At 38.8% G+C, this 22,759-nt stretch overlaps 1 protein-coding gene across 1 annotated transcript in view; it reads right to left on the minus strand.

Moving 5' to 3' along the window:
- The window catches only part of GFRA1 (GDNF family receptor alpha 1), a 141,895-nt gene that overhangs the window by 3,402 nt on the left and 115,734 nt on the right, over window positions 1-22,759 (minus strand). The window contains exon 7 of the mRNA XM_027884895.1: window positions 22,130-22,308. Coding sequence (XP_027740696.1) covers window positions 22,130-22,308 — 179 coding nt within the window. The remainder of the gene's footprint in view (window positions 1-22,129; window positions 22,309-22,759) is intronic.

Raw genomic sequence — 22,759 nt, forward strand, 5'->3', positions numbered from 1 at the left:
CTGATATTTCCACCTGAAAGTTCTGCTGGACTTGCAACTTATTTTCTGCAAGAAATGAAGATCTGAATCTCACTGTGTTGCATTAATTTTACACTGCAGAATCTCCCTGGTTTTGGCACTGATGGACTGGACTAAAGCTGATGTGAGAAAGTGCTGAGCATTCTGATTTTATGCCCTCAAAAAATTACAGCTGTTTTATTTTATATCTAAGAGCCACTGGTCTGCCAATGGACACAAAGTAGTCTTTGACCTAATTACTGATTTTAGAATTCAAATGAAGGAAGTGAACTTCTCATTATGAAACACATTCTCTCTTATGTATCATTTTAATGATACATAAATATATTAGAGACAACTGAAAAAGTAAAGCTGCTGGGATTTAAGAGAAAGACAACTTAGCTATAGTAAGAATACATACTGTATATATGTTGATAGTTTCTATATATATGACAAAATAACAGCTCAATTCATTAACGCCCTTCGTAAAATTTCTTTTTTTTTTCTACTAATTAGTTCCATAAAAGTGGTAATGGTAAGCATAAATTTAACTGTCTAAATAGAAGAAGAAACCCCTGGAAGTAAATCTGCAACAAGAGGAATCATCCCAGTGAAGCTTTCCTGCCAATGTTTGTAGCAGTGGTTGCACTCACAGTGGTTAGGAAACTTCCTTTAAAATCACCTGGGTAGATTTCAACTCCTACATGGCTGGCTCCAAGCAGAGGGGTAAAGAAGGAGAAACTGGGTTTAAATCCTGATTTTCTTCTGTCCTGAACACCCCACCTTGAATTGGAATGTGAGGTTTCTGATAAAGCTTCAGGTTCAGAGGCTCAGATCTTGACAGTGTCAACTGTAAGGATCATACAAGCCCTCCTATTTCTTGGTTTGTCACTCAGTGCTAAATTTCCTACTCCACACAAGTGTCTGTTCACTGGGAACACTGTGCTTTGCTGCTTATGCCTGCTCTGGATTCACAGCTCTGCTTACTCATGATAGTTGGTCTCAACACAGAAGTAGGAATTTATATTCCTTTTGTACTGTGTTTATCAAATGAGAAAAGACAGAAATATCATTATTTTGCTTATATGCAGTAAAGTGTTCCTTTACTTCATTCTGCCTGACAAACAATAGAGTGCAGCAGCTAACACCTATTTACCTTTGAGGACACTATTTTAAGGGTAAAATCAACAGTTGGAAAAAAAAAAAGTCACCATAAAAAAATCTTTTCAATCATTCTGATCAACATTCCCTAGCTTTCATCTGGGAGGTGATACTTCTGTGTATCCATATACTTATTGTAGACATTGTAACATCAACAACACTTACTCAATGCATCTTCTATTATAACAACCTCCTCTCTTAGAATTGAAAAGCAATTTTAATAATCAGGCAGGCTCTTCTCTTATCAAAGCAGTAAGGATAGTACCTCCTATTTAAAAATACAGCAAAAATGCAACCTTTTGTTGGGGGGAAGTAAAAGGGAAAGGAAAAACTGTCATTCCGAGGCTGAGATGAGACATTATCTGCCAAGTTTCAAATTGGGAGAGTACATTTTTAGTGTTGAGTTATAAACCTGCAAAAATGGCTTATAATGGAAATACTGGCATAGGCTGCACTACTGTAATACAACAGTACATCACTAAATCACAAGTTATGGGAAAAAAACCCCAAACCCACATGCTGAAGAGAGTGCTGTAGAAAGTGTATGTTCTTTACTTACAACCAAAGGGGAACATTCCTCCTGCCCTAGCTCTCAGGCAAAACCAACCCTACTCACAGCAGAACCGCCCTTTATGTGCTACACTGAAGTGAACAGCTCATCAGAAGTAACAAGGAAAAAAACAGGGCTTGGAGGTTATGCTGACAGGCTTAGGGGAAATACACCCAGACCAGGAGACAGGCATTTGAATAACAGAGGATATCCTCGCCTGTTGGATTATTTACTTTATAACATCTTCTATTATCTTAAAAAATTTAAACAAGAGAAATGACTGCCCATCACCTACAGCTGCAGACAGTTCTGACAAGGAATATCTGCATCACCAATAAATTTGGGAAATGAGTTGTACATTATGCAAGATGCCAAAGATTCACTGCCAACCCCTACTGCAGGTATCCTACTTGCCTAACAAGCAGGCAAGAAGGTACCTTCAAGGTTCTACAAGTACCTAACTCCACAGGAGTAAAACAGCACACGCAAATGGCTAAGCTGTCTGTATTCAAACTTGTATTTTTTTGAATTTTCATATAAAGCTGTTCTCTGGTGACAAAAAGATCTATGGGGATTCCATCATTAAATTAAAAAAAAAAAAAAAACCAACAAGAAGTGCTGGGGTGATAATAATAATTTAAAATTAAAAAAAAAACAGTGAAAGAAAATCAGCTTAAAATGATCAAGTGTACGGAAGGAGCTTTGAGTTCTTTTCTACTGAGGTAAAACAGCATTTTCTAATGACTTACATACTGAGTTGTGACGTGCCTCAGACTATAAAACAAAGTTCCGTAAGATGGGCTGACACTCCAGCTTTGCAGGGAACTATAATTCAGCAGGGTGAGCTACTCTGGTGAAGCTGCTTCCATATTGCCAACAGGCTTGAACTCAACAAAGCTTTTACATTTTGTAAAAACAAACACCCGCTTTTCCAGAGAATCTTCTCACTGTAGTAGCACAAGCAACAGATGATATTTAGAGATAACTGTATTTATGCACCTCCTAATGACTTCAGTATCCTGTTTGTTAGTCACACACCAGCTTTGTTTTGGTCTTGCAATCTTTAGCTTTTAATATTAGAATTAAAATATTAAAATATTAGATGTGATCAAGGGCTAGTAGAGAAACCAACTGCATGTCCAGAAAACAAAAAATCTCTCATGAGGAGAGGCAAAATTTTACTTATTTCTTTCCTAGAAAGAAAGGTAAATCGGGACCAGCAGAAGGGCTAGTGGTTTCCTGAAAGGAGAAAGGAATATTGCTTATAGAGATGTTTCTCCTACAGAAGACTCTGTGGAGCTCTGTATTTCCTTCTGATCCCAATGCAGCACAGATGAGTTAAATCCCATGTCCTTGCTCATACACACCCTAACTAGTCCTCCTACCCTGCACCTAATAACTATCATAAGATCCTCCTAAACCTGGTAACTCTCTGCTTTCCATCCCCCAAATCCTTCCAACTCCATCCTTTGCAGACACTATAGCCCTGAATTTATGTCCAGAAATGCTATATTCTAATTATGCATCCAGCTCCTGCAAATCACAGAACTACATGGTTAATAAATGCATTAAACACTGCAGCAGTATCTCACCGGGCGTCAGTACACACATTTATGGCTTGTCATCCAGCAGTATTTTTATATATCCACTACAGCATGAATTTCTCTGTTACAGCAAGGGAAAGGTCTGACTGGGGATGGCTCCAAATGGAGGTGAGCTTTAATTTGGAGGGAGGGAAGGGAAGGAGAAGGAGAACAGAACATGTTGGATCTGAATACAAACAGGCACAAAGAGAGCATCCAAATTCAGAAACCAGTCTCTTTCCTTTGGTACACACTTTGAGTCTTATGTGCTTTATGAAAAGTATTGCTCAGACATTACAGGGAGAGACAACAGAAGCATCATTATGACAGATATGTGCTTGGTAGGTTGTTTTCACAGCTGATTTTAATGAGAGAGCCTTTGTCCTCTCCTGAGATGCCTGGTTAGTTATGCCCATATTAACAAGCCCTTCTGAAGAAAAGGGACAAATCTCCCAGAATACATCCTTCAAATGACCACACTTCTGAAGTAGCTATAACAAATGAGGGTTATTGTTCTTTTTGTTCTCCTCCCGTGCTGATTAGAGAGATTTACTATGCAACTAACCTGTTTTTCCAACAGGACACGAACAATAAGCAGAGAAATACACAGACTGTAAGAAAGCAATCAGTTTAACTCTTCTGAACTCACTAAGTGGATGGTGCATCTATCACAACTGTCAATAATATTTTCTTATTAGCACAGTAGTACTATGCCACACTGGAGTATAATTACTCTCAATAGGGAAGACAAGCAAAGTGTGGGTAGAAGATACAGGCCACTAAAATAAGGATCCAATTCAGCATGGGGTAATTTTTAAACCCATATGAGACAGCCAGAGTGGAAAGCTATTTAAGGCTACAGAAACAATCAGCTTTGCACAATCCTGTAACAAAGCAGTGAGATCTTTGTTTTTCTGCTTTTTTTCTCTCTGCTGAATCAACCCTCAAGATAAAAGCTTGGGGCATGAAATTATCAGTCGTCATTCTGCATTAAAGCTCTACAAGCTCTGTCATGCCACTTTGTAGAGAGAAGAAAGTATCTTCTAGAAAGAAAAAACTGCTGGCCCTGTGTTCCAAAGCTACACAGATTGTTCCACCCAGCACAGTAAGAAACAAATCACAAGTTTTTCAGCTGGGAGACATTAAATAAAGCAAACAAAGCATCCCCTTGTGCCCACATACCGCACCGGGAAAACACACACCGAGTTGGGTTTTTTTACTGCATTCCCTTTATCCTCCAACATTAATCAATTCTTGCTGGATTTGAGCACTTAAGCACGAGCAACAAGAAACAGAGGGCAGGCTTAAAGAAGGGAAGTTTGTTTTCTGGTCAGGACAGAGAAAAAGGAGCGGTGGGTCTCCAGAGATTATCTTCATGCCTTCCTCCAGGTTCAAAAGAAGTCTTCACCCCAGAGCAGTTTAGAGGGCTCCTCTGAAAGACAGGCTGGAACAAATGTAGGTTCTTGTCTGCTAAAGCCAGCTTTCCAGCTCTTCAGTCAAGGAGAGAGCACTGCCCAGCCTCTTCTGGACACGGCCAGGTGGGCTTGGAACAGTGCCCCTTCCTCAGATGGAGCAGTAACAATGAATCACTTCAGCTCTGCTTGTGTCTAACAGACCCTGCAGACACCTGGGGCTCTGACAGATGCAGATGGAAACACACATAGCAGCAGACACTGCTTCAGATATCTAAGAAACGGGCCTAAGAGTCTGATAAAGTCTGATATGGATAGAGGAAAACTTTCTCCCTTCAACCTCTTTGATTTTCAAATTGTAAGAGAATCTGATTGGAGGTGGAAGAGCTGGGAGTAATCCTCCCAAAAGGAGCAAAAAAGAGCATGGAAAGAAGGAGAGATGACCTATATGGTATTATTTATTGCTGGACCATTCCCAGATCCTCATCTTAAAAAACATGAGACTTCATTAAGCTTTATCTCTCACTGCACTTATATGGCTGGGACAACATGGCACAAAAATTGCCTGACAGCAATCTTAAAGGTTTTATAAAAAACAGATCCTATCAGAAACACCAAACTGATCAAACGGCTTACAAGGACCAGACATAGAGATGTTCAAATATTTATTTCAGGCAATTAGTTTCCCAGTGAGCACAGCACAAAATATGACACCCAGCCAAGACAACTGAGCTGACTTACCTTTCATGGCAGTATAGTAACTTGCTAACAATTTTGTTTTCATGTTTAGTCATTCATTTAGATGAGTAAAATGAATTTCTGTAGTCCCAGATTCTTGCTTCCTATTTTTAGGGGATATTATGCAATTTTTCTAATATGGTCTTTTTATGGATTTGCCACAAGCAAATATTTTTGCATTTAGAAGGGCAGAGCAGAAAACAGAATACTAAAAAGCACAGACAGAACAAGTTTTATTAGGTTAATATCTCAATGGCGTGGGCTGTCTAGGTTGTTGGGTTTTTTTCTCTAGTTATAAAACTAAAGAGCCATGTAATCCAAATACGAGTTGTTTCGGATTTTATTATTAAAACACATCTCCCTAGTGATCCACCACAGCAATCAACCCAAGTACCATACACAGCACTTACAGGTAGCATCTGGCTGCTGCACACTGAACAGCATCTAAAGAAAAGCAGCAGCCATCACAGTCCCAGTTAAAAGACACACTCAGCGTTCAATTTTGAACAAAGGTAAGTTAACTGAAGAACCACAGATCCCACAACACTTTTCCAGGCTGGAGTATGTGCCGCTGCACGTCGGAATATGCAAACAGAGTTGTTCAGTTTGGCAGCGGGCGAAGTACCTGCCTCCGGTATTAGGCTGGGCTCTGTGGGGCACCGGAGTGTGGTGTAAACACTCCTGAGCAGCTGTCAGCCACGGCTACTGGGGGATTAAAAGCAGCTCAGCCAGAACAGCACAGGCCTGCACTGCGCTAATGAGCCTTGAAAAGCAGCACCGTGGTGATGTGGCTACAGGGCTGCTACACGGCAGCACACGCCTCCAGGTGTGCCCTGGCAGGGACCTGCTGGCTGGAGGGTGGCTGCTCCACGCCAGGCAGCACGCACCGTGACTGTTCCTTGCTGGAAAGCTCTCCTTCATACCCAACAGGGCAGTGTGTGGAGGGACTCTCCCCCAGGAAGAACTAGGGAGGCTCTGAAGCCCAAAGCAGAGTTGCAGGAAGGGAGCTCTGTGGGGATGCTCGGTGCAGTGGTCGGCCGCATGAGACTTCCAGCCCTGAGCTGTCAGAAGGTGGAAGAGATTAAGTAAACAAGGTCGCACGTTGCCTCAGCACTCAGGCAGCAGGACCGGGGCTGCTGCTCTCTGGTTCTGCAGCTGGAAGGGAAGATCAGGCAAGCTTGCTTGAACACCAGCCCGTGCGGGCCCTTGAGCGCTGAGCACTACAGGAAGCTTCCCTTTGTGCTACGCCAACCTTAAGCAACTGGTATTATTGCCGGTTTTTTGAGCACTGCATTCCACTCATGAATTTTAAAAGGGAAGGGAATGACCACGAACATCTACTTTTCATTAAGTGGCTAAAAATGTTCCAGACTTTCTATAAACAGTAGCTGTATGCATGTGTGCTGTTGTGAGCACTGGCATGGTGACGCACAGAAAAACAACAGAGAAAGCCTTGCAAGGGTTTTGAAAACACTTCAGATGACAAGTGACTTTGTTGCAATTACAGAGCAAAGGCTACAGTAAAGCAACCCTGCACAGAAAGGTAGAAGAAACCAACCACTCAGTGAGCACCCACCACACAGCTATGCCCTCCCTGCCTCAGTTTTGTTTGACATTTCAAGCCCAGTGTATTAATTTCCATACAACCTCAGTTGTGTGGTGATGCACGCAAGTCCCACTAAATCCCAGCACGATCTAGAGACCAGTTCTTTTCTTTTAAAGTAATACAATTTTGAACAGTTTTGATTTGGATTAATTGAGGAATTTTTTTTTTATATTTTTCTGCACAATCTGCTCCCCAGAAGTGCCACTGAAATAAAAATTTAAAGCATTTTCTCCCTTCTCTAATCCTGTAGCTGAATTTTGCAGGTGCACAGATGTATCCTCAGAACTGGCAGGGCTGAAATTTTACTGGACTTGCTGCAGTACTTGCCTCAGTTCCTTTCTAGCACTGAAAATACCATTCAGAATAAAAATATAGAAAATTTTTTTAAAATAATGTAAACAAATTTACCAAGGTGAGTCTATTAAAAAAAAAAAAAAAAAAAAAAAAAAAAAAAAAAAAAAAAAAAAAAAAAAAAAAAAAAAAAAAAAAAAAAAAAAAAAAAAAAAAAAAAAAAAAAAAAGAAAGAAAAAAAAACAGATACGGTATACTGTGGCTTTGACAGGCAGTTATTCCTCAAGAATTCAGACAGAACCACACACAAAACAAGAAAATCTTCACCCAAATAATTAATCTTTTGAATTTTTTTAATGTGAAAGGTAAGACTTCAACTTTAAGCATAGCTGCTAGCAATGTCTATGATAGTCTATTTTTATGTTCATGACAATATATGCCTTCAAAATTTTCTAAGAAGGTATTCAAATTCATTGCTATCATTCCTGTTTATTAAATTTTGATGGCATTTTCATTTCGAAAAGTGAGTTACTATCATGTAATTTGGATTACTGGCGTTTTATTTTCTAAGACAACCATATTTTTCAACATATTTAAGCCATGACAGAAAAAAAATAAACATCCAATTGGTCGTGTCCACAGATCTCCATTAGCTAAGCCAGACCTTGGTTTGTCCTGTCAGCTTCCTAAACATTATTAAAAGGCCCTTGCAGAATGGATCTTAAAACTCAATACTTGTGAGAGACTTTGATGTAGCATCCTACATTCATTCTTCCCCTGCTGAGGTGAGTGAAGGAGAGAAAAAATCATCCCCTCTCAGAAATTCTAGCAGTGAAACCCTGACACTAATTCTCTTTAATGGGCTGTACTATAGTGGGCTACACTTTAATGGATGGTATTGTAGTGGCCTTCCACATATCCATTATTTACACATGAAGGATGCTCTCACACACAACAGTTACACTGTAATTAATGAAGCTATTCAAAATAAGCAGAGAAACTCTTGTGTAAGAGGAGCCTGCAGAATCATGACCTTATTAGAGAGGTGCCTTACTCTTTACTGCCAAGATCCCACCACACCAACAGGAATTCTTCCACTGGCCAGGCAGCAGCAACCAGAAATCAAAAGTTACTGCCTAATATCATCTGCATATGTGGCTCCAACCTGAACTCAGTAAGAAGTATGGAGAATTTTTTTCCATCACTGAAACAATTTCTTAGACACAAGAAGGTACTGTGAATGTTGCATGTTTAACAATTATAACCCTATTAAAACAAAACTGAGCCTATAAAAACCAGATTATGCAAATAATTACCAGATTATGCAAAACTGTATTTGCAGGATATAATCCTGCTTTGTTTCATCCCACAAGTCATTCACAGAAGGACAGAAGGCTTAAATTTATGTTTACATTTAATAAGTCAAAAAATAAAAACAGATTAATGCTAATAATGTCAGTAATGGAGATCAACAACATCTCCTTGGGTATATTTTGTTATGTTTCCATACTAAACTGGAAGAAGCTTTAGAAGATTTATTTTTACTAGTTTGCCTATTTTTGAAGTATTATGTTGTGGTAGACTGAATAGTTCAGGGGATTATTAATGGGATATACAGCCTTAAATTCCAAGGTAGCCAGTTTAATCTAGCTCAGGTCAATACTGACAACTATTCTGTAGTATTTTTGAAATGAGGAGGTGGTTCTGAAGCACTTCGTCTCTTAAGAGGACAAGTTCAATGCACAAAAGTGGCACTAATTTGCACCTCAGACAGTGCACTTCATCAAAGAGATTGAGGAATTAAGAAGATATAGGTTTATAATGTCGCAAAGCACTCAGGATGTTTCCTTTTGCCCTTCGCTTTCCTTTCTGCGAGATGAGCTGCTGCGTTAAAAAGGGACAGTCTTCTTCCATCCTCAGATTTTTCTAAATCTACGGCAAACCCTACGATAAAAATCTTGAAGGTGCCCTATGCTACCAAATTTTAACATCCTTTAGTGGGACTCAAGAGAGAGATTAGAAGATTTCACCTAGAAAAACCATCCTAAGAGTGCTATCTGAAGGGAATCTTGATTGATGATGGCTGGCAGCAAATATTTCCCAGAGAGAATAATTGTTTGATTAATAGTTCTGGACGGAGCTGAAGCAAGTAGAAAACAGACCAGGTGAGGGGTGTTTATTCTGATCCACCCACTCAGATGCATCTAATACTCACAAGCACCAACTCTGTCCTACAAGCAAGTTTCAGTGTCGATACATTGCCATCAAGTATCCAGAGAGAAAGCATTAAAAAAGAAAATACATCTGGGTGTGTGTCAACTATAGCAGCAATATGGCTTCTTGTGTTACTCCCACCTACAGTCCAGTGGACCAATGGGTGGAAAGTCAGAACAAACACGGCATGACCCGTGAGAGACCATGTCTACTGCATATTAACATGCTATTGTATATTGACACCAGCACTGATACTGCATCAGTGAGCATTACTGCTGACACACTGGGCTGTCCCAGGCAGGAGTGAATTTAATGGGTTTAAGGGATGCCTTGCTCAGTGGCCAAAACGGGCTTAGCCTCTCTAGGGTCTGAGAAGAGCATCTTTAAAAGGGATTTAGGATATCACCGGGCTGCTCACATTCGGTGGCCACTTGAACAGCATGGGATATCACATTTCTGATGTGCTGTGCACAGATGAATGTAACTGCACTCCAACGGGCTTTGTACACAACAAAGGGCAGCAGATGATGAACGAGGACTTGCAGAGCACACATGAGCAGATGTGTCTCACTGGCTGGAGATTATGTGGAGCTGCAGCTTTGCCAGTTGCTCTCTTTAAATGTCCATGGAACACCAGAGTGCAGTCCCCTGTTACACTGACATAAGCCAGCACGACTTGTATTTTAAGGGCTGTCCCCGTGACATGGACTCAGCTCAGCTCCCAGAGCGCAGAGCTCTCTCTCTCTCACTAGGGGCACTTACCAAAGAGCTGTTTGCTACTAAATATAACATGAGCCACAAGCCTGAAGGTGAAAAGCCTCTGCCTAATTAATTATTCCTAAGTATCCTCATTAGGCTGTTCTCTGGGTATAGACAGAGTGTGTTTTTGATCTAAACCTGTTTAGGTGTGCCTATGACAATCTGAATTTCTGCTCTGCAAATAACTGTGACTGAGTCCTTAGGAATAATCAGAAAATCTTAAACAAAAGTAAGAGGGGTTGGGCAAACCCTTAATTAGAGCAGGGTTCTGCAAACAGTTGCAAGAATTTCTCAAAGTTCAAAATCACTATGAAAAAAGGGACATTTTCTTTCTTCTGAATTTGCATTTGGCTTCTGAAATTGTATACAAGCAGTTAGGTCCCTGAAGAACAGATCCCTGAACTTGCCCCTCAGTAGCAGACCACGACAGCGCACACAAGACCAAGGTGTGCAGAATAGCATAACAACATCAAAATCATTATACAGCATTCTTCAAGAACTGAACTCAGATACAGGCAACTGTTAATACACTGCTCTTCCTAAAGGAGGGTAAGTCATTGTAAAAAGACATATTGTTCATCAGAAAAGTTCTGATCAAACCACTTTTCTAAATTTGTGCAGACACAAATTTAGGGTTTTCACAGATAACTTGTAACTGCTTTGCTTTCATCTGGGCACACCTAATTTATATGCCCATTTATCCAACTCTCTGCACAAATTAGGTACTTAGGACTGCACGCAGCTATTTAGAGTCTACCTGGTACATGTCTTACCCGCCACATCCATAAAAAATTTGAATGCATACCTTTAAAATCTGAGCACGAATTCAGAACATCCAAATGTTTAGGTGCATGTGATAATGCATATCTAGCCTTGAATCAGAGGCTATTTGGGCCTTCTGAAAACGTCAAACTGGAAAAATATAGCACCATGAAATGCAGTATTTAGTAAATTACCACCCTGAATACCTAATTCTGTTTCAAGAAAGACATGAGGGAGGATAATCCTCTAATTCTTTAGGAGACGTGCTGAGTGAAACTATGAAAAATAGGTTACACATTGCATTCTACACATCAGTCTGTTTACTTGTGACTCACGGAAAGAGCTAAGCACGCAGGAGGGCTTAACCTGAGGTGGGATTATTAGGCCAAGTCCACTGATTAGAAATAGGATTTGGTATGCAATAGTTAGGCTCTCCTCCAAAGTACAGACTAAAATAAACATTTTGAACTCCTATTGATTGTGAAGGCAAGGAACTGAAATGGGTGACAGCGCCTCATGTTCTGGAACTCAACAGCAAATTGAAAAATGCTGCAGAGTGGATGGTTTGAGGGCAACATAGAGATCAATTATTCAGGTAAGACAGCTGATTAGGAGTCACAGGGATAAAGAGTCAATAGAAGATAAAGGGTATGATTTATCCACAGTATTTGATTACTAATGTACAGTGACGACTATAAAATGAGCAGACAGGATAAAAGCAGCATGAAAATATATTTATGTTGGGATAATGTTTTGCTGTCATAAATGGGTGGGGTTTTTTAAGAGTACAGGTTAGACAATTTGGTTAAAAGATTGAATTTCGTTTTCTGTCCAATAAACTTGGTTTGATTACTTGAAAAATCTATGAATGCTATGGAAAAGGTTCCGAATTTTAGCTCTTCAACAATGCACTATTTGTGCAGCTATGCTGCCTTGTCAGCAATGTATGGTTTAGAATAATAACTTACTATTGTATTCTAATTTCCACTGGGCTTTTCTATATATCATTTGCTAGTAGTAACAAGGAATAAGCTATTCCTAAAAAAAGCTTCTTTATTATTCCTGAACTACCTCTGATCATATCTGCCACACAGTAACTGCAATCTGAGTAGTTTATTTTTTAAGAATGTTAGTTTCTGGGTTACATAGAAATATCAAAGAATGATGTGCATATACGTACGGGGTAATGGATAATTACAATGTACACTTAAAGATAATTGCAATGTACACAACTCTGGAGTTATTCCATTTTTACAAGTCTATAAACAAAAGCAGAATTTGATTAGGTCGTGTGATTGCCTCTTTAAACTCAAATGGCTTTATATGCACAAACATACTTCAGGTACCTGGCTTTGCTGCTGGCAGAGGAAGGCAGTGTATCCTCTTTAATCAAGGAGAAGGAAGCAGGGTTGCTTCAGACATGTTACCCAAACTCAGTGCAGACTTACTCCAATCTCAATTGAACCCCAGCCCTCTCAGTGGCCACAACCCCAGCCCCATTTACCCTTCCTCACTTAGCTTCTAAGGAAGCCAAGCCTGTGATCACATGGTGACTACTCCTGGACCACACAGGCTCAACAGCCCTTCAGTTCAGTTTTGTGCAGGCTTTTTTTCCCCATGAATCTTCATTTAGCCATTAAATCATTAGGAGGAATATAGAAAAAATAATGTAGATAAATTTCATAGTCATTTAAGTCTGCTGAGTACCCAAAGATTACAGAATGGATCTGCAAGATGAAAGGACAAAAACACCCCCCCCCCAGCAAAACAAAACAAACACACACACCACAAAATCCCAACCAAAAAAAAAACCACAAACCAAACAAAAACAAACCAACCTACCACACCAAACAAACAAAAACCCCACACACACCTCCCAAAAAACCCACCCAACAAACTGATGGGAAAAAGGTTTAATAACGACTAACGGCTCACTGGAAGTGAGGTTTCAGAGATGGTATAGATATTCCAATAAATTGAGACTAACAGCCCATCAACTCAACTCACATAAATAGGCAGAACTAGTCTTGGTTATCACTTCCCGAAGAGCATCTTTCCTCCATGATAAAACAGGTTATTTCTTGAATTACTATTATTTCCAATAGGATAGGTTTCCAAGAATACAGGAAGGTGTTTTAAAAGGATCTTTGGGTTTAGAGCTCTTATCTGTGTACAGGTTTAAGGGAACCTATCTCTCTAAAAGCAGTGTGATTTCCTTTGCTGGTACTGTGGAGATGTTTAGACCCCCAGAGGAAAGGCTGCAGTTCCCTGCCAGGGAAAGTAGTGTTGTCATGAGGCTGAGTGTACGAGGATGAACAAAACTGCCACATTCACAACGGGCATGTTCTGCAAGATGGGTAAAAGGAGAGAATTTGGTGAATGTATTCAAGCCCATTTTCATCCAGTGGGTAGCATCAGGTTATCCTTTCTATTTTTCTGAGGATTGGAGTGCTCAAATTCATACACCTTCCTCAGATCCTTTCACACTACTCTAATATTCATAATGATTCAGCTAAAACCAGCAACAAAGCAAGCTGAACATTTGAAAAAAAAAAACAAAAAAAAACCAAATAGTCAATTAAACATGTTCACAAGGCTCCTAAGGTTAGTAGAGAATTCTACTGGCCTGATAACTGCTCAAGACCTACAACAGGGCAGTAGCTTCTGCCCACTACTCAATTCTTAGCTTCTTTAAAGTTGTTTTGGGCTGAAAATAAATCAGAGCTGTGAGTGTAAGACAGGGAACTTTAATCAACACTTCTCAGTAGCAACAGATGAAATACGATCAACACTTGTCCCAAACAACAGCACAGGTTTGTTGTGCTTTAGGAAACGGATAGCAAATCTATGGAAACAACCTGCCCTTCACTAAGAAGCACAAAGGTGACCAGTAGTGTCTGCAACAAGCAGACTGCAGGAGCCATCCAGGGTGACGGTAAATGAGAGAATTATAGCACAATGTGAATGCAGCAGTCATCTGTGAGCTCTCCTCTACCCACTCACACACCCAATGATTCATAAAAATACCAGGGAACAACTATTTTGGGAGAAGACTCTGGGGCAGGCAGGCCCACAACCCTACTCCAGGATCAAGGACCATTTTGCCAACCTCTGGGTTCAGGAAAAGCTCACGAGTCTGCACCAGGGCTGTGCAGAACTCAGCAGGATCCCTCTGTGAGAGCAAACCTTCTCCTCCACAGAACAAGGAGGTTGTGCTACACTGCTCCCCTCAATTCTCACCCCCTCTCCCTACAAGATGGAGAAGGCAGGTAATTCATAAAACAGTATGATCTGTGATTAAAATGCTTTACTATCCAGAATTATTTAGCCTCCACACTGTCATTTGTCTTAAACTGTCACAGTACAAAACAAACCCATCAATACTGCTTCAATAACAGTGGTTAAAAGCACATTTCAATTATAGAAGTCTTATTAAATCCTTCTGCTTGCCTAGCAAATAACAATTCTTTGCAAAGATGGCAGAACTGATAAAGATTTTATTTGCTAAACTTTGATCTATTCTGGCAACTGCTGAGCTATTTTCATACCTTAGAAAGAAACATCTCTCTATTGACAACTGGATTCATTATCTGAGATAGCACTAGTCTTTTACTTTGGTATTCCTCATGTATCTCTGTGGATAGACTTTTTTGAGGATAACCTAATGCATTAGCATAGTTTATAATAGTAAAATATTTATTGTTTCTAGAGAACCGAAATACACTATGTGGTTTTCAGAATAAATAAAGGCTATGTGGTGATAGCTTCACTGAAGTTAACAGCAATTCATTGAGGTTTTAAGGCAAAGAGGACCATTATGAGTTTGTGGAATAGCTAGAATATTGGGATTCCAGTGTATAATAAGGACTTCTTGAAAGCGATTCCAGTTAAGATAAAAAAGCACTTGAGATTTCAATGATTCTGCTGTTGATTTTTGTTCCATTAAAAACCTGGTGGCACAACTGATTTTGCCTACACTTGCCTTGCAACAGTGTCAGCCTGCTGACATAACCAGGGCTACTTTCACTGGTGCAAGTACAAATGGAAGCAGACTAAAACCTAGTATTTGCTAATAGCAAACAATATGTCTTAAACAAAGCATTTTGTCAGGTCCCATAAATGCACAATATATTACGAACTATACTTCCAAAGACAATACGATTAAACGTGTACCACTGCAATGCAATGACCTAGAATTTTTATTGGTAGTAGTTATGTCTTTAAATTAATTTATAATACTGTACTCCATTTTATGGCTGTTTTTTGCAGACTATAGTGAGCTATCTGTTTTAAAAGGGAAATACATGATGGACTAGGTATTTGATTGAGAATTAAAGTTGGCTGACATTAGGAATACATTTAATATGATGAAGAACCATATAAAGTAAATACCAAGGGCTATGAATAGTTCAGTTTGGCTTATCTGATGTGATCCAATTTTTCTGATTCTGGTTTATTCTAGCACTTCGTATTTTTGTGGGTATTCCTATAAGAGGATACTCATGTGAAACGTAGAATCAACTGTGGCTTAGGGGAACACTGAAAATGCTTTTAGTAGCATTAATTTGCAAAATTCTTTCTGAGGATAAGAACTATAATCTGTCCATAGAAAATTAAATTTTCTGTAAAGGTGTGTAGTACATTTTAATAAAGCTATATTTTGGTAAGTCATTAAATTGGTTTTTAGTAACCTCATACTCATTTTCAATTGAACAATTATTAAACTATAAAACAAAATTGCATGATTCCTAAGACTATAGTCTAGAGTTTTACAGTTTGCTATAAAGCGCTGTATTATTATAATACACTTAAGATGCTCAGACTAGTAAAACTTTTTTTTTCTTTAAATGAACCATAAAATATTTTATCATTGATGAAATAATTCTAAAGTATTGTGCTCTCCAGCAGTATACATGCACAAAATTTTGGTCTAGTGCAAAGCATTCTAATCAAAAAACCACAATTTAAACTGTAGTTCTAATATGCAAAATAAACCATTTCACTGTCTTTCAGTAACAGAAGTTTATTACACCCAACTTCCAACATTAAAAATGTTTCATCAGAGTATCAATCACTGTATATAAAATCCAGTCTCAGAGAGAGCTCTACATGCCAAAGACACTGAGCATTAAGCAGTGCACATCTGTGTAGCTCTGGTGATAAAAACAGAGAGGTGATGACTTGTACTATTGGAAAGTTTTAGACTGCATTTTACTCCACAAATCATGACTGATCCTCTAAGCAGGCCTGATGTTCAGCTTGTAAATTCAACCAAGTCTGGTAAATGAGAACAATTTTCTACTGACTACTGATGGCAAATGTCTCATAGCAACACTGACACTAATATGATACATCTGAGCCTATAGGGTATGATACTTGGCTACATTCTCAAAACATTCCTCTGATGATCAAAAGTGAAGAAAAAGACTCTCTGTACTTAGAAATTAATCAGCTTTATGCAACCCATCTTTAACTTCAGCAGGATTTCAGCAAGCCTGAAAACAATCTATTGTGTGTGGTCCTGATGTTCTTTGGCAAAGATGGTGACAAACCCAAGCGCAGCTTCGCTTGGAGTGGGAGCATCTACAAGATCACACGAGTAATATGTACATATTTATGTTTGTATACACATGTTCACTGCAAACCAGCCTCTTGGCACTGAGATCCACTGTTTCCACAGTAATACAGGCAGAATGCAACTACATTTCTGCCTCAGAACACCAAGATTTCCGTAACACGTCTCTCACTCGTGGTCCCCTCCCCTTCTCTGGATCTGCTGAACAGGGGCAAGGGTCATGCAGTGAATGAACACATTTTCAGGGAATTGTACACATCCACACTTCTTCAGGACCCACTCCAGCATGGAGTTGAAGAAAACAACTATTAACTTCACTGAAATCAATGCCAATGAAATCAATGAACAAAGCAGTACCTGTTGTGGGAAAACGGAGTTTCATTTAGTGCTCCCCAAATGAGAAGATTAAAGATGAAACTCTAAGTTATCCCTGGCTGTCAGATTCTAATCTGAACATACAAACACTCAAGATTTCTTTAGGTACGGGAGAACTGCCACTAAAGCAAATTAAAGGCATTGCTTTTTCAGAAGAAAAGCTGCCAATAGGTGTTCTCTAAATCATTTGTACCAGCCAGCTGACCCCATTATGTCAGCTAATCCTGGAAATACAGGAGGTAAATTTAAAGCTTTTCATATGAACTGTTTAGTCGATTTTGGGTTTTTGTTTGTTTTGGCATAGCATTGGAAGTTTTATACTGCTGTCCATCTTTTACCCCCGCCTATAATTTTCTGTGTAGTTGTAATGCCCAGAGGAAGAGGTCCAAGCAGGACTTTTCCAAGGGACAGAGCAGGCAGGGCATTTGAAAGGACAGCGCTTGTTTACAACAGAAAAGGAAAGATCACAGGCTGTGTGAAGAGATGGAGGAAAGAGGGTGCCAGGCATATGGGCGAGTTAATACTGGTGCTCAAGGGATAAAACAAGTTCCCCTTGTCTCTACTCCAGTGCACCATCTCAGCAGTTGTACAATTCCTACATCAACAGCACACCTACACCTGCCTGTGTTTCCTGCTTATGTTCACCCACCACCCAATTACCAGCTCATGAAGATCCATACCTGCTGTGCCTTGATCCTCACAACGCTACACTGAAGCTCTTAACCCTCTCCAAACACCTACATAATGCTCTATAATAATAATATTTAGCGCATGAGAAGGCACATTAAGTAATTACAGACGGTACTTAAACCACCAGACTAGCAGATCCTCGAACAATGCCGGAGATCTGCAACACAGATCTACAAGGGAGAAGCACAGTCATTTTCAGTCTGAGTCATATTTAAGTCCTGCTCTCCTCAGAGGACTGTGAACTCTCCTGTTTTCGTCTTAAGACTCTACATAATAGGGTTGTTGTGTTTTTTTTTTTTTAATCCCAAGTATTATGTGAATTTGTGGAAGAACAGCTTGCCATATGACCCACAACTGTTATAAACACTCACTAATCTTAAACGCAAATAGAAAGAATCAACACATTTAAGTATCTAGATTTCTCTTCTCCTTTGTTCCCTTTGACAAAATGCTTGAGGTTTTCAATTTATATCTGACAGATTTTAAATTTTTCTGCTGAGAGTACAACAAAATTCACATACTGGACTTGATTGCAAGTGCTTGCTTTCAGTCCAAAGGGCCGTGTATGTCAATTCATGTGTACATTGCTATGGTCTTCAAAGGCACAAAACCCTTAAATTCTCTTTAAATGCTGAATTAACGTTAACTAAAGTAAGGCATTTATAATAAATGTGTGAAAACAAAGTACAGAGCAAGCTAGCAAGTTGATAGATTTCGATGCATAAACTTACTTAAATGTCCTTAACCATCTTGACTTCGATCTGCAAAATATCCTCTGAAATATTACAGAAAACCCAGTATGGAAGTCTTAGCTTTTTATTTATCCCTGCAATGACCCAGGAATAAAGGGTCCAATCTAGTCTAATCTATCACTTGAGGTTTATTTCATTATCATCATTCAGGCCTATGTATCTCTCCAAAATGCAGAAGTAGCCTTCTTCTTGAAGAATACACGGTGTGAGTGCACATCCAAACTCATTCCCTTTGTCCCTTTCAAATAATCCAATGTGATGGTTCAGGCGGTGGGGGAAGAACACGAGACTGAAAGACCATAACCATTTTTTGACTGGCATACTGAATGCAAGTTATGACTGAAAATGAAGGATTAACATATATGCCAGTTAAACAGCAAACATTACAGTGAAGCTATCAGAAAAAATACACTGTCGGCACTTACTTAATAAAATATGCCTGTATCCTTAAGGAGCACGCTGTTGGCATTCATCTCCTCCTTTGTTCACAATACTTTATATGTTATTTTTCTGTAGAGCTGAGGATCCTTTGCAAGATGTCAAGCATCTCAAATATACTTTAATTTAGCATTTTGTATAAAACTAACTACAATTTACTCTGTGGGTTTAGCAAACTTTGTTAAAAGCCGGGTTTTTAGAGTTAAGAGAGTTAATAGGATGGTTGACAAAATGAAGCATCTTCCTGGCAGAGATGGAGTGTTGATTTAATTTAGGGATAGAAGACAGGGCATATTACACAATGCAAGCATATGGAAACATAATGTAAGCATATAGCAGAAACAAAAATTTTGCTGTATCATTTTGAAATAAGAAAATACTCCATAATAGGAGAACTGCAAATGCTCATAGCAATGGTAAGTTGAAATGTTGAACAACTTCTAAACAGCATCACTGAAACAAACTTAATTTAAAAGTCCAAATCTTCAAAAGGTATTTGAAATAAATATTGAGTACAGGTAAAGAAAGAGAATCTTATATTTTCTTTAGGCATTCTTATTCCCTTCCAATTCCCAGGTTTGCATTTGCAGAACATGGCACAACGACAAAACCATCAGTTCACCCTTGCTTTTCATACAATCATTTTGAACAAGTCAGAAAGAAATGTATCAAAAATTGCTCAGTCAGTGACGCTCCTGGCGAACTGGGTGAGTGCCCTGTATTTTACATCCCTGGGAGGTTAGAATTTGTTCATTTCTACAGCATATTTTTCTAATCAATCACTTCCTGCTCTTTCTTCCCTCACTGTATTTATTTCAGTGGCAATTTGTACTAATCAATCACTTCCTGCTCTTTCTTCCTTCACTGTGTTTTTAAACCCACTAACTAGAATATGCAGCCTGGTCACATCTCAATGATCATCTCCTTATCCCCTCTCGGACATTGTCTTTTTGTGCTGAGACTAATGCTTTTAATTCGTCTTTCCACAATGTTTAGGCTATACTGCCTTTTTGAAACCTTTCAGTTCAACTGCTAATCGCATAAAAAAACCCTTCACACCGCTTTTGGTCGCACTAGTTCGTGTTTTGAAAATACTACAAAGCATATTTTTCATGGGAGGAAAGCCTTAGAATGAATACCCTTCTCCAAGTGTCATATGAATACCTCAATTCTTTTATAAAATGTGCATTAAGGTTTAAGTCTCACATTCAAAGTGGCACCATACTGTCCAAAAAACACGGGTTTCTTTTTAAAAAATTGTGGGCTTGTTTTAGCTCTATTCGTAAGTTGTTTTTTTGAAAAATACATTTAAATATTAGAGCTTTGTTCTTTGCGTTTCAATTCTGACAGAAGGAAATAGCAAGCACCGGAATGTTGTACTTCACAGGAATAAAACTGTTTCATTCACATAACTTCAGTGACCTTTTATTGCAGACTTATCTACAGTTTCTATGAAACAGCAGAGATCATTTATTTGAAGGAAGCTATTTTCCCTACAGACCTTTACTTCTGGTGTCAAGTACATCAGGGGTACACTTGAAGTCACAGCACAGCTTTAAACCAGCGCTGATAAAATCATGTGGGATGTGACTTCAAAACACCAGAGTAACAGGAGGAAGGACAGGGAAGAATTTAATTCACTTTCAAAACAAAGGAACATCTATTTAGGTTTTAGGAACATTTGCAAATTGAAGTGAATCCAATGGGATTTGTGAGGACTTGCCATTTCTTCAGTTCTTTATTTATTATGTGTATTTTGGTAGCATCTGGAGGCCTTGCTCTATAGGGGGCTGTACAAACACTGAAGGAAAATGTGATCTCTCCCATAAAACAACTTTTTAATATAACATGAATTGAGTCAATAATATCCCATCGAGGTCTTGTTCCAAATCCAAGATATTCAAAGTTTCTGTTTAAAAGGTTACATTTCTTTCAGTATATTCTATTTGGTCAAATGACTATTGCAAATATCAAAATATACCTATAACTATCTCTCTCAACAATAACTTAAAAGGCTTAAATCATAACGAACGTACAGATATGAAAAACAGAAGCACCTAAACTCAGCACCATCTACCATTAACCCCCTATACTTTGTGACCATGAAATTCCTCTGATGTTGATTTATATACAATTTTCAATATGAAATAAATGCAGGAACTGGAAAAGGATGAAGATGAGAGATGGTGCTGGAAAAATTAAGCAGCAAAACGCACTTCCAAAGAATAAAACCTTCTTGTTTCAATACACATGGAAACAGTTTAATATGAAAAATACAAAATCAATTTTTTATAGGGAAGCAAAAAGTCAATGCTACAAGAATGGAAAAGTTTGGAAATCCCAAAAAATTTATCTTAATATCAGATGAGACCTTAAAACTTGACACTTACATTTGTGTCACATAGCAATTTTCCTTCTGTAAAGACAAACATAAACAGGACAAGCTCATCTCCCCCTGACCTGCTTCAGCACTGAAACCATCAGAAATTTTTATAGCCCCAGATTCTCATCTGGCCTAAGGATGTTTTAAGCATACAATTCCTGCTGCCTTTTTCCTGCCTTGATTTTGCTGTTGTCTCCCACCCAAGTTCTTCAAACTTTTTAAGAGCTGCATATACTGTCTTCAGCAAGGGATGAAGCTCTTTAAATCCAGAAGCAATGATGCACCATGAATAGCCTACTTTAAGTGTCAAAGAAAACCACTACAGTCATTGGCCAAAATCACATCCATGACCTCAATCCCACTTCAGGAGAGTGCCTGATCCAAAATTGTTTCTATCTTTGTTCAGCTTCTTCACCACATATTCTCTCATATCCAAACCTACTCAGCCAAAAACCCTCGAGTTCATTGCCAATAACATAAGACAGAAGGCAGTAGGACATGCAAGCTCGTATTAGGGGCTCCCTCTGAATTTGGGTTACTCAGGGAATTAATTTATTCTGACATATCCTGGCAGGGTTTGGACAGTGCCACATTCATATTCAAACCTGTGATAAGAAATGAAATACTACTCTCTGTTTCTGAGTCAGGGGGGCAATAAAGTCCACTTTGAGATATGCAGGTTTCTGATATCAAATAAGAGTATCTGATATTTTACAATATCCTACAACATGGGAATAAACAAATATTTTAATTTATGCAGGCACCCACTTAGGCAGTGGGAGCCTACAGATATCTATGAAAAACTTCCATTTATTCACTGCAACAAGTACAGAGCTCTCTTACCTGCAGGTTTGCACATGCTGGTGAATCATTGTGGGAGGGTATTTCATTGTTGGTGGTCTCTGAACCTGTGTTTTTCAGTCTGGAAGCTGTTGTAGTTGTGGCTGTCGTGGTCTGTACTGGTAAGATTGGCTGCCAGACATTCACATCAGTACCATTGCCGAAGGCCTGAATTGCGTTTTCTGTAAAAATAAATTACAGGCAATTTTCTATTTCTAAAAACAAAAGGCAAAGAGCAGAACTGAGTTGTTTTTTATTATTATTATAATTATTACATTGAAAATGTGTATTTAGAGAAACTCATTTTTTATGCTGAAAAACGTGTCTTAATTTTGAACCTGTCTGAAACACGAACTCAGAGTCTGGGGTCGTAATTATCTGGTGCAGTCTCCTCTTTGTAATGTTTCCAGTAATTCTTGACAGACACTCTAGGACTTACCATAATCATATTTGTTACCATCCAAAAGCCTCAAAAATTTACTCTGAGGATTTAAAGTACAGTTTGAATGTCATGTCCTAATTCAGGCAGGTGATTTTAGCAGACTGAAAACAGAGAACAGGCAAAATATTTATTTCTACAGCTTGTTGTGGTAAAACTAATATGCCTGTAAGTACAAAATAGTTTAACTAAGG

The sequence above is a fragment of the Empidonax traillii genome, unplaced genomic scaffold (genome assembly GCF_003031625.1).
Source record: "Empidonax traillii isolate 1590-97213 ecotype Southwest subspecies unplaced genomic scaffold, ASM303162v1 scaffold156:size1289327, whole genome shotgun sequence".
NCBI lineage: Eukaryota > Metazoa > Chordata > Aves > Passeriformes > Tyrannidae > Empidonax > Empidonax traillii.